Below are 12,212 nucleotides of genomic sequence, written 5' to 3'. Positions count from 1 at the left end.
TATTTAACAGAGTTTCTTTATCTCCCTTCACATACATCTCATTAGGGAAATTCTAATAAGAATGGTCGTCATCAATGCTGCTGCTAGATTTACGTGCAGCTGCAAATTAACTGTATCTGCTCAGTGGCCCCAGCAAGCAATGTCCCTAGTAATAGTGGCCTAAGAAATGTTGGTTACAATGAATGAGATAACTCCTTTAGATATATATTTTTCAAGTCCTTGAGCTTGGTCGATTAAATGTAAATGGATTGTTCAGTAATGCTAGTCCCAGTAGAGAGGCAGTTCTGTATTCCGAGTGTAAATTTCTTTGTGCTTTAATGAGACGACTTCAGAACTAGCTGTACATTTTTCATTAAGTACGTTGGGGAAAAGTTATGTATCCTTCTTTACCATTCAGATTCCAGTCATAGTTTATTTTAAGCATATAGGTTCACTTTTTGTTTCTATAATTTTACAGGAAATTATTAATTCCTTGCCTAACATAGTAAATGACAAATATGGAAGGAAGGTCCTGTTGTATTTACTAAGCCCCAGAGATCCTGCACACACGGTAAGAGAGATCATTGAAGTTCTGCAGAAAGGAGACGGTAACGCACACAGGTGAGGGACAGTAGACTAAAGGGCTTGGGCCCTTTATTCCTGTGCTCTGATTGTTCACCCGTTTTGAGTGGCACGTGCGTCCATAAATCTACTCACATGTGTACACCTCTCATGCTCCCTCCCCCTCTAAAACTCCAAAGGTGAATTCCACTTTTAAGCCTGCAGTTTTGGCAGATTCTTAAAGTTTTTATCCTGAAAAGGAAATGAAAGCATCATGCCAAAAGAACGCCTCTGAGGCCGAGCACATAGTAGGCGCTCAGGTGTGTGTTTTGCTTTATGTTTAAAGCAACTGGTGGCACTTAATCAAGTACGCTAGGGAGCGGAATCCATAAGGTAGTCTAAACGTGTGTTGTCAGATGTTTTGTTGTTGTCGATATTTGGTTTGGGGTTGGTTTGAGATTTATTTTTTTGTATTACACAAGGCAAGCTTCACTTATTGAGTGCTCGTTCTGTGCCAGGCACTGTTCAGATCCTGGGGACACAAAGATGAAAGACAGATATCCCGCCCTCAAACTGCTCATCTACGTGCACAACAGAAATTAGACAACAGAGCGTGGCACAAACTGTTATAAGCCCTTAGAGATTTCTGTGATAATAAAACACCGTATTTTCTTTGCTATTTATCTCGCCTTAATTCTTCTTTCAACATGTTACCACAGTAAGAAAGATACAGAGATCCGCCAACGAGAGCTCTTAGAATCCATTTCTCCAGCTTTGCTAAGCTACCTGCAAGGACACGCTCAAGAGGTGGTGCTGGATAAGTCTGCGTGTGTGCTCGTGGCTGACATCCTGGGAGCTGCCACTGGAGACGTGCAGCCCGCCATGAATGCCGTCGCCAGTTTGGCAGCGGCAGAGCTGCATCCTGGTGGCAAGGATGGAGAGGTACGGTGCTATCATGAGACAGGTGGGAAAGCCACAGTGGCTGCAAAAACTCCAATCACTGGGAACATTGCTATAAAGAGAATTTTAGTGATAATGAACTCACCTCATACCCACAGTACATTTGGAAAATGCGAATTCAAAACAGTGCTGTTAACACTCACTGTCTTCTGATGACTCCACATACCTGCAGAGGAAAAACAAAATCCTCTTAATGCTGTCCATGATTGACCCAGGCTGTCTTTCCAGCATATTCTGTGTTCTTAATTTTGTCTTGAATTTGCTGTGGACTTTTGCACTTCTTTCATTTGTATGTACTTCTTTTCTCAACCTCAGGTGCTGCTTATGTTTCCATTTTCCTATGCTCTTCCTGTAGAAAGCCTTATTAATCCTTCCAGGTCCTCGGAATCCTTCTCCGTGAAGTCTTCCTTAATTCCCTCTCAGTCAGAAAGTCTTTGCTCTTTCTGATAGCTCCTGCCTATGTTATTTGGGCCTTGTGTTATTCTGCCTTGTATCTTAAGTTTCTTGGTTCATGCACTGGATATGTGCTAGGCAGTGGTCAACACCCCCCCACCCCCAAAAAAGAGAATACCATTTGGGGAAACACAATACTTAAATAAATATGCACACAAATGATTATTTATTGTAGAATAGAGATACGTGCTGTGAAGGAAAACGCCAGGTTCTATGGGATTATGTACAAATGGGAGCCAGCCTGTCCTAGGAGGACTTCCTGAGGCAGTGAAAGCTAAGCTGAGACCCAAAGGACTGGTAGCTGAGTGAAGAAAGAAGATTCTAGGCAGAGAGAAGAGCATGTGCGGCCGCCTTGGAGGAAGGAAGAAGCTCAGCATGTTTGAGAACAGGAGGCTCAGGGGGCTGGAAATCAGTGAGCAAAGGGAAGAGGAAGGCGGAAGCCAGATCCTGCCCGGCCCTCGCCCCGCACTGGGTTGTGAGCTCCTGATGGACCCACATGGATGGGGAGCCCGCTGTTTTCTGACACAGGAGATGGGGAAAGAAATGGGCCATGGATCTTAGAGACGCCCTGGCTCCTGCCCTCACAGAGCAGATCCTGTTAACAAATTGGGACGATGCCTGTGTAATGAAAGTCCCTCTGTAAGGACACAGGGCCTGTTGTCTCCCGTGCTGGACAAGGAGAGATCCTAGGGGGTCTCTGTGCGAACAGTCGGTATGGCCCTTGGAAAGGAGTGAGATTAAGCTGAACGATGCTTTCTTGGCCTGCTCATCAGGTAGTGCTCCTCGGGCATCACCTTAAACGATGATTTAAACATCATTCAGCATTAGGTTTTAATGTTTCTGCTGTAGTGTTCTGTCCCATCGGTTTCTTTGCTCCTCAGAATGGCGTATGACAGTCTGGAAAGTGGTTAGCGTGATCTTAAGATGAGCCTGGTGGTAGAGCTGTTCAAACTGGAGCTCATGAAGCTGAATGTGAGCTGCCTCAGTGACCACGTTATCCTGAATAACCATCTTCATTTCAGTCAGGGTTGGAGTAGATCTCTCGTCCCTCCAGGTGTAGTAGTCATTGTAGGTAAAGACCTCTTAAGCCTTTTGGAACTTTCAACTCGCCTGAGACTTTATCCGTATGTGGTGATATAGAGTGGATGAAAACAGCTTTTTAATTAATATGTTCTTGACCCCTCACAGCTTCACGTTGCAGAACATCCTGCAGGACATCTAGTTCTGAAGTGGTTAATAGAACAAGATAAAAAGATGAAAGAAAGTGGACGAGAAGGTAGGCTGTGCAACTTGACCTTTTCTTGTATTGGATGTGGAATTTCAGTAATGTCTGGCATCCCTGAACTTTATGCCGGCCATTTAAGTTCAAATGAAAGTTTGTTGAGTTTGTGAGTAAGAAATGATTTAGTGGTCGCAAATAACGCTTTTTCCCCCTGGAAATTTGTCCCCTAGAATCCTTTCATTTTCTTTCCCTTTCCCCCCCTCTCCCCCTTTCTCTCTTCCCTCCTCTGCTACTTCAGACTTCAAAACGGGTTTGTCCAGCGTTCTAAAATGCCGTTTTATTCTTTGAGGATGGTGAGAGCAGAGTAGGAGGGCCGGTTTGTGAGTATCGTCATTCCAGTTGAAAAGCATATTTATCTTTAGTTTTGAGGAAAGGATAAGCAGAAGAAAATTATCCTCATCAGAGAATTTTGAACTGGTGCCTATTTGGCATTGAAATACATATGACCAAAGAGCAAGCCAGTCCTTGGCACTTCCTGGTTTTTCATAAACCTTACAGCTGCTCTGTAGAAACTCAGCTCTCAAGAGGAGGACAGCATCTTTTATTTATTGATGAGTGAAAATTTGCATATCATTCCCCTCTCAGTCCTGTCTTTGACCAGACCTTCTCTTTCTAAATTCAAACTCCATCTGGTATTTTAGCCGCTAAAGAGGCTTCCTCCCACTGAGTTAAAACAGTTTGGGCTTTCTATTACTGTGTCTGAAAAAAGTGACAGATCATGAATTTATGTCTTGAGGCAAGTTGCAGTTCTAATGGCTAGTGAGGCAATCAGTATAGTAGAAGAACTGTCACTTCTCACTCTACCTTTAAGAACAGAGACTTGGGCCTATTTCTCACTGTAAATTTTTTATAAAACAGGAAGCTTCTGGTAATAAATTTTGAAGAAAAAATAATGTATTGAATTATCTCTTTATTATTAAGAAGTTGGTGCATAGTTGAGCTGAGTTTATGTCAGAAAAGTTGTCTTGTTTTTAAAATCCAAGCAATTTTCTAGTGACTTTTCTCCTTATTTAAATTGCCCTGGCAACCCTAAAACACATCTGTTTGAACTTGATGTATTTGTCATTTTCATGTAGCACCAAATGAGTGGCTAGCTGTCTTGGTTATCTGTTGCTGTGTAACAAGCCACCTCAAAACTTAGTTTTCAAAACAACAGTCATTTGGTCGGTGTTCGGTGGAGCTCAGAAGCTCTACTCTGAGTCATCTGGGGCTGCTTGGCTTGGGGTTGGATTATCCACTTTCACAATGGCTGGCAGTGGCTAAGTCCAGCAGCCTTGGTTCCTCTCCCTAGGCTGTTGGGTTTCCTCACAATATAGTGGTTGAGTTTTAGGAGGACAAAGTAGGTGCATGGTACTTTCATGATTTAGCCTCAGGAGTTATTTAAGGGCAGTTGTACTGTACTCTCTTGATTAAGTCAGTCACAAAGGCCCACCCAGTTCGAAAGGAGAAGACATCAGTTCCACCTTTAGATGAGGGAGTGGCACTATTCTAGAAGCATACACAGACAGGAGATATTGTTGTGGTCACCTTTGGAAAACATTGTCTGCCTCACCAGCTGATTTCTGTCCCTCTTGAGCATGTGCCACGAAGAGTAAAATAGTCATAGGCCTCTTGGCTTTTAAAGGCTCCTCATATTTGGCTATCTTTGAATTTTACGTGCTACCTACCCAAGATGTTTGCCTTTAAGATAGGTTGTCCCCACCTCCATCTGTACCAGATCCTAGTCTTCAGAATTTCTCCTTTGTCCAAGAGTTAGTTAACACTTAGATGGCACAGTGAATAAGATAATACACTCTGAGACCTTGGGAATCAGATGTGCTATAATCACAAAAGATGAATCGTATTTTTGATGGGTGAACGAATGTTTAGTATTGTAGAGAGAAATTGCCAGGTGTACGCCAGAATAGTCATTTGACTGTTAATTGTGTTCACGGCACCTTCTGAGTGAGCATTTTCCTTGAGGGGAAACTTGATTTTAACCAAACACGAGGTGCTGCTGTCAAACATTTACTTCCTGAATAATTTTCAGGTCAGGGTTAAATCATTAAATAGTACAAAGAAATGCAAACATGACCAAGCGAGCATTTTATAAGAAGTCATTGTTTCTCTTGAGTAATTACTGCTAAACATAGCTGAGGATTTGGGTCAGAGTTGAGAGAAATGGCTGTATTAAAAACGTATTACATAAAGCTGAGCTAGAATTTTTAGTGTTAAGTGATACTGGGTGAGACCTCTTTATTAGCTTTCTCATTAAAACATGTTTCCAGCTTTAAGGGTAGTAGAGAGAGAAATTGGGAGTTTAAATCTTGGTATATGATGTTCATTAAGTTTATTTTACAGGTTGTTTTGCAAAAACACTCGTAGAGCTTGTTGGTATGAAGAACCTGAAGTCCTGGGCTAGTGTCAATCGAGGAGCCATTATTCTTTCTAGGTATGTAGAACGTGTGCCTTTTCTGCTCAGGGCCCTCGTCCTCAGTGCCCGTGAGTGCAGAACATGCTTCCTTCACGCACACTTCTCAGTTCTCATGTCTGTTTCCAATAGCCCAGCATTCCTGTCAGTTACTCTTGGTCTACACAAGTGTACCAAATATTAGAGAGCAAATGTAACTCTTTCCATCAGTCCTTACAGTTTTTTTTCATATGCCCTCTTTTGGATGGCAAGCATCATAAAATATGGCATTCACAAGACATCATTTGATTGTTTCACCACATTTATGGTTTTGACCAAAGTTTACTTGTATTCTTTTTTAATGGATTAGTTTTGTTCCTGTAAAAACTGACAGAGTTGTTTTTCAAATCGTGACTGACTTTACTGACTTTGTTTTCAACTATTCTAAAAGGATTCGAGAAGCATTTGCTATTAAAGTCTACATGCTAATTAATCTTTGTTTCTAATTAAAATGATAGAAAACTGATGATTTGTAAATTGAGACATATGCTTAACTTGTATATTGTTGTTTGGACATAGGTTGAGTTTATAATTTACAGGTCATTGAAATTTCCATGTATTCTATTCCCAGATAAAAAACCCTTTTATTAAGGATATTCATTTTAAAATAGATTTGTGTGTTGTTTTGAAGTAATCACTGTTGATTTTTTTCACCCTGCTGTGTTATCGAGATTTGGAAAAACAGTTACCAGTCTCAGCTTGAATTTCCCACAGTATTTCACATGCAAGTTACTATGCAATTTAATTTGTATATGTTTATAAATGTTGTAAGCATTTCTTCAATATATATTTTGATTTGGTACACATATACTCACAAATACGTACATTCCAAATGGGCATTCCTTATTTTTAGGTATATCAGTATCTCCAAATATATGGGTGATACAGATCACTAGTTTATTTATCATTAAAATTAGCTGATTTTCCAGTTGATGTTGAATAGCCGGAGTCCATTAGCCGAAACATGAAATTTTTTGACATGAATTTCTTTACTGGGCATTTGGAATGTTAACACCTACTGACACATTCTTTCATTACACTCAGTTAACTAAAAATTCTGGCAATGCCGTAAAATTAAATTTTTTTTTAACATCTTTATTGGAGTATAGTTGCTGATTCACTTTGTTATACAGCTATATGTATACATATATCCCCATATCCCTTCCCTCTTGCATCTCCTTCCCACCCTCCCTCTCCCACCCCTCTAGGTGGTCACAAAGCACCGAGCTGATCTCCCTGTGCTATGCAGCTGCTTCCCACTAGCTATCTATTTTATATTTGGTAGTGTATATATGTCAGTGCAACTCTCTCACTTCGTCTCAGCCTACCCTTCCCCCTCCCCGTGTCTTCAAGTCCATTCTCTACGTCTGCGTCTTTATTCCTGTCCTGCCCCTAGGTTTATCAGAAGCAGTTTTTGTTTTTTTTTTAGATTCCATATATATGTGTTAGCGTACGGTATTTGCTTTTCTCTTTCTGACTTACTTCAGTCTGAATGACAGACTCTAGGTCCATCCACCTCACTACAAATAACTCAATTTCGTTTCTTTTTATGACTGAGTAATATTCCACTGTATATGTGCCGCAGAACCAGGAAGAAATAGAAAATATAAACAGACCAGTCACAAGCACTGGAATTGAGACTGTGATTAAAAATCTTCCAACAAACAAAAGTCCAGGACCAGATGGCTTCACAGGCAAATTCTATCAAACATTTAGAGAAGAGCTAACAGCTCTCCTTCTCAAACTCTTCCAAATTGTAGCAGAGGGAGGAACACTTGCAAAGTCATCCTACGAGACCACCATCAGCCTGATACCAAAACCAGACAAAGACGTCACAAAAAAATAAAAGTACAGGCCAGTATCACTGATGAACATAGATGCAAAAATCCTCAACAAAATTAATTTTTAAAGATTGCTCATCAATCAGAGCTCCCCTTAGGTGGATTTCAAACATGAGAAGGATACTATAGGTTTATTATGGAATACTCCTTAAAACGGGAATATGAAATATCTGAACATGAAGTATCTGAGGTTCTAAAGGGAAGTGAAACTGGCGATAAATTAATAATTGACTAATATAATAATTATTTTTATTTGGCTTTAGAATATTGTCATGTGCTTATTTGGCAAAATTCTTTCCTTGTTTATATTTTTCTTTAAAACTCGTGCAGTATGTGTGTGTGTGCGTGTTTGTTTTTGTTTGTTTTGCTGAATCTTTTTTAGAGTAAGTGACAAAGTGTCATTCTGGGTGAAAAAATCAGCCTTGTATGCAGTCTGAAAAATAACTCAGGGAAGCATAATTCTCTAGCATTTAAATGCATGAGCTCTAGACAGACTGCCTGGGTTCCAGTCCCAGCTCACTGTGTGGCCTTGGGCAAATTATTCAGCTTTTCTGAGCCTTAATTTTCTTGGATGTAAAAGGAGATTAATAATAATCCTAGGTTGTTATGAAAACTAAATGGGATGATGCATACATAATGCTTAGCATTAGGTCTAATGCGTGTGTTCAGTAAATATTAACCTGTATCACTATTATGCACTGTGTGACTGTGTGTTTAGCCAAGGTGTATCAAATAAGAACACCTGTGAGTCACAAGTCTATCGAGAGGGCACTTTACTTTTCAGCTTTGCAGGTGGCAAGCAATACTTGTTGCTTGTCTTCCACAAGCATGTCCTCCTCTCTGTGGACATGATGGAAATTATTGGGACCAGGGTCTTTCAGACATGCCAAGTGATTTCTTTCTGGGTTGTGTTTCAGTGGTCAGCATTTAAACGTGGTCATGAGGAAGTTGGGGGAGAATAGGAAATTCGGCCCTGGGGTTTGGTGGTTGAGTGCCTGTGACTTGGCCCCTATTGAGAGAAAGGGGCCTACTTGTTGCCAGTCTGCAGAGCTCTGCTCACCTGTGATAAAGTACGCCAGCAAGGTCTCAGAGAGCAGAGCTGACCTCATTTTGTTGAATGACTCACACTGATCGAGTGGTTAACTAGGAGCCAGGCTCTGGCTAGGTGCTTCAGATACGGGATCATGTGAGCCTCGAAACACAGCCCTGTGAAGAAGGCAGGTTCTTTTGTTCCCATTCCGCAGGCCAGGAAACTGAGTCTTTGAGAATTTAAATAGCATGCTCTTGGTTATATAGTTACTGAGTGGCAGAGGCAGGTTTCAAATCTGGGCAGTTAAGCTCCAAGGTAAAGCTCTTTACCCCTTCACTCAATGTTTTGGCAATAGAGTTCGGTAAGAAGGCCATTCATTAACTGCTTATCTTTCATGCCCCCCACCTTTCCTCGTGTACACCTATTCACGCATGTTAATTCAGTCACTCAGTGAGCATTTCTTGACTGTCTGCTCTGTGTAGGTGGTGCCGTGAGATAAATAAAGCACAGGGTCCTTGCTCCTGAGCGTTTCTAGGTGGAGAAGGAAAGGTAGAATAAATGTAGTAAACAATTTTAAGGCAGGGTGTTCGTCCTAAGACAAAGTGAAAGCAGGACCAATTATGTGGTTTTAGAATATAGGCTACTAGCCCCCATCATTCATCTGATGAATGGGGAAAAAAAAGTATTTATAGTTACACAACTTGTCTCACAAGTCAATGAGTTTTTTGTACTGTGTGCGAAGGTAGTATTTGCAGACAATCTAAGGGTTTTTTATGAAATTTAATGTTTTGTTTGTTAATTTTTGTCTTCTCTCTTCAGCCTTCTCCAGAGCTCTGATCAAGATGTTGCAAATAAAGTCAAAGCTGGATTGAAAAGCCTTATTCCCACATTGGAAAAAAACAAAAACACCAGCAAAGGAATAGAAATGCTACTTGAAAAACTGACTGCCTAGGTAGAAACAGTTAAGAACAAGTTGGAGTCATTTTTCCTCTTCTGCTTTCCCAGCACAGAAAAGAAGGGCTAGGGGCCGTCTTACTGGCAGTTGGGGTGCTCTGTATATGCGTTCCTTCTTTGTATAAGAATCTGTTTATAAAATGATGTCTAAAACTGGCCTTTTTAAGAAAAAAATCTCAGCCTTCTCTTTTATCTTGTTGAATAGTAGGCAAATCACAATGTAAAAGGTTTAATTAACAGTCATACACAGTGGGACCAACCAAATTTATATAAAGTAGTTGCGTGCATTGATTCAGGGGAGAAGACATCTTCAGTGAACAGTAGTCTGAGAGGGCTTCATGGAGGAGGAGGAACCTGAGAGTTTCCTGCTTCAGAGGAAGGCAGGATGTGGTAAAGAAGAGCCACGGGGAGTCCTTGGTGGGAGCAGTGAGGTGGCAGTCAGTGGTTTTGAACTGAACTTCAGGAAGGCTTGGGGCTTGTTGGGTACAGGGATGGGGATACTCTACATCCAGGACAGCTGCATTCCTAGCTGCCTTATGGATTGGGTGCCATGTTAGATTTTGTTGGAAACAAGCCACTCCAGGAAGTTAAGATTTGTAGGGGGAAATGTGCTGGATGAATTAGGGGATCATAGTGGGTAGCAGTGTTAAGGTCATTGTCACAGGGAAAATCTTCCTGTCTTTGAAACTGGACCTTCCAAGTAAATAGCTCCTTGTAGTGAGACTTTCTCTCTTGGGACTTTCCCTAAAGTAGTTGAGGCCTACAGAGTTTGAGTTAGAAGGATACACAAAGTTCTTAACAGTGCAGAAGTTGGAATTTAAGTACAAGTAGGATGTTTGAATTTTAAAACTACACTTGGCTTCCAAGCAACAAAGCTTGGAAGGATTGGTAGACCTTGGAAGAATTCATAGCCAGGCTCATGTAGCCCTGCCTATGAATACCTGACTGCTTTCGAAACCGAGCTTTGGGGCTTTCTCTAAGTAGCCTGCTGTAACAGGACACCCACTCAGGTCTGTCACTGCAGTTACACCTCAGGAGAACAGCTGTGCCTTTCCTACCAGACCGCTGGGTCCCAGGACTACTCCCAACGCACCAGCTGCCAGGACGTTACCTGCTGCCCTCTCCTGCGGGTGCATTGAACCCTGCAGGAGCAAAAGAGCCGATGCCTGTAATTCCCTTTTGGCGTGGATTCTCCCCCTACCCCGCCCCCCGCCTCCCCCCCACCCCTACCCAGCCAGGTCTAAGGGTAGAGGTGGGACCCTTGGGGGAACTGGGGGTGGGGTGGGACACAATGGGGAAGAGCTTGCTTTTGTTTGACTGATATATTGCGTGTTTGTTTTCCGTATAAAGGGCCCATTTGGAAAGAGAGGGGGACAGAAATTCTGCTGTTTGTTCCATCTGTAAGACTAAAAAAATAACATCCGTAGTTTTGAAAGTTAGAATATTATGAAGCATATAACAAGAGCAGAAATCCTTCTTCTGCCCCACTCCTCCACACGCCTGCCTTGTCCTCCCCAGAAGCAGTGACTTTCAGTTCTTTTTAGCTCTGCTAAGTTTTTAAATATATGATTTTTGTGGGTTAAAAAAAAAAAATCTATCTGTTTTAGGCATTTTCTTTTAACTTCCTGTTATGGAAAAATACAGATTAAGACTCTTCACCACCACTGTCTCCGTACTTCTTTTCTTTCCATTTTCCCAGTAGAATTGCATCATCTTTGATAAATCGGTGTTCAGTTTATATGATTATGTTGACGTCAGTTGTTAAATACTGAAAGAAGTAGTCAGCTGTCATGACATTTCCTATACCATTTTTTTTTCCCGGAATGAATAAATTGCCTCATTTATTTTTATTTGCTTACTTTCCTACATTCCTATAATTAATTTTTCTCAAACTGTCCATCAGAATTGCGTACACTCTTCTCCAGTAGGCATTTTCCTCTTTTCTCAGCCTGTCAAGGCTCGCGTGTTATTCTGGGGTCGACCCCTTTCCCGATGGCTCCAGTGTGTCCCACCCATCTAGTGTGCCTCCAGTGGGTCATAGATGTGCTGAAATTTTAACAGCTTCAACCCTTACTCCACCAGGCCATACAAACGTTTCCCTTGTGTGGCTCATGCAAAAGAACACTGGTACGAACTAATCCCAGGGGCCCTTTCCTTAAGTCAGTGATGGATTTAGGAAGAAGCCTGGCCAGTGGACCTCGGAAGAGAAGTATATTCCTGGGAGAGGTTCCTTTGGTCTCACACCCACAAGGAACAGAGTCCCTTTCCTGCTGGCTGACTTCAGTATATGCAGAAAGCATACTGAGGATGGCTGAGCAAAAGGTTGAAAGAATCTGAAACTTTAATGTTGAACTGCTGAATAAATCAACTCCTGGAGCTGCCCTACCCCTGAACTTCCTGTTATGTGAGAGAATTAACTTTCATTTATCATTTAGGCCATTTTGAGCTGGATCTTTAGACACTTGCAGCTAAAGTGGTGCTAACCTGTCAGTGAACACTGCCTTCCACACCATCCAGTACATCAGGTCACCTGGCAGACACCTCCGCTGGAGCCAGCTGGCTTTCTGAGTGTCCTAAGAACCCGCAACACAGCCATCCTCATCCCGGGCCTTCCCTTCGTGTCTCCTAGGGAAAGCCCATTCCAGGATCCCATGCATTTCATTTTCTTGCTTAACATCCTCTTTTGAATGGGGCACAATCTCT

General features: G+C 41.7%; 1 protein-coding gene across 9 annotated transcripts in view; it reads left to right on the top strand.

Annotated features, from left to right (window-relative positions):
- Positions 1 to 11,170, top strand: part of PUM3 (pumilio RNA binding family member 3) — a 74,811-nt gene extending 63,641 nt beyond the window's left edge. For all 9 annotated transcript variants that reach the window (XM_082470980.1, XM_082470982.1, XM_082470983.1 and 6 more), the window contains 5 exons: positions 458 to 600; positions 1,260 to 1,482; positions 3,142 to 3,229; positions 5,576 to 5,666; positions 9,375 to 11,170. In XM_082470980.1, the coding sequence (XP_082327106.1) occupies positions 458 to 600; positions 1,260 to 1,482; positions 3,142 to 3,229; positions 5,576 to 5,666; positions 9,375 to 9,507 (678 nt within the window). In that variant the 3' untranslated portion in view covers positions 9,508 to 11,170. The remainder of the gene's footprint in view (positions 1 to 457; positions 601 to 1,259; positions 1,483 to 3,141; positions 3,230 to 5,575; positions 5,667 to 9,374) is intronic.
- Positions 11,171 to 12,212: the final 1,042 nt, after the last annotated feature.

This window comes from Balaenoptera physalus, assembly GCF_965194825.1.
Source record: "Balaenoptera physalus genome assembly, chromosome: 7".
Classification (NCBI taxonomy): Eukaryota; Metazoa; Chordata; class Mammalia; order Artiodactyla; family Balaenopteridae; genus Balaenoptera; species Balaenoptera physalus.
Note: the sequence above shows the minus strand (reverse complement) of the source record. Positions and strands in the feature narration are given on the sequence as shown.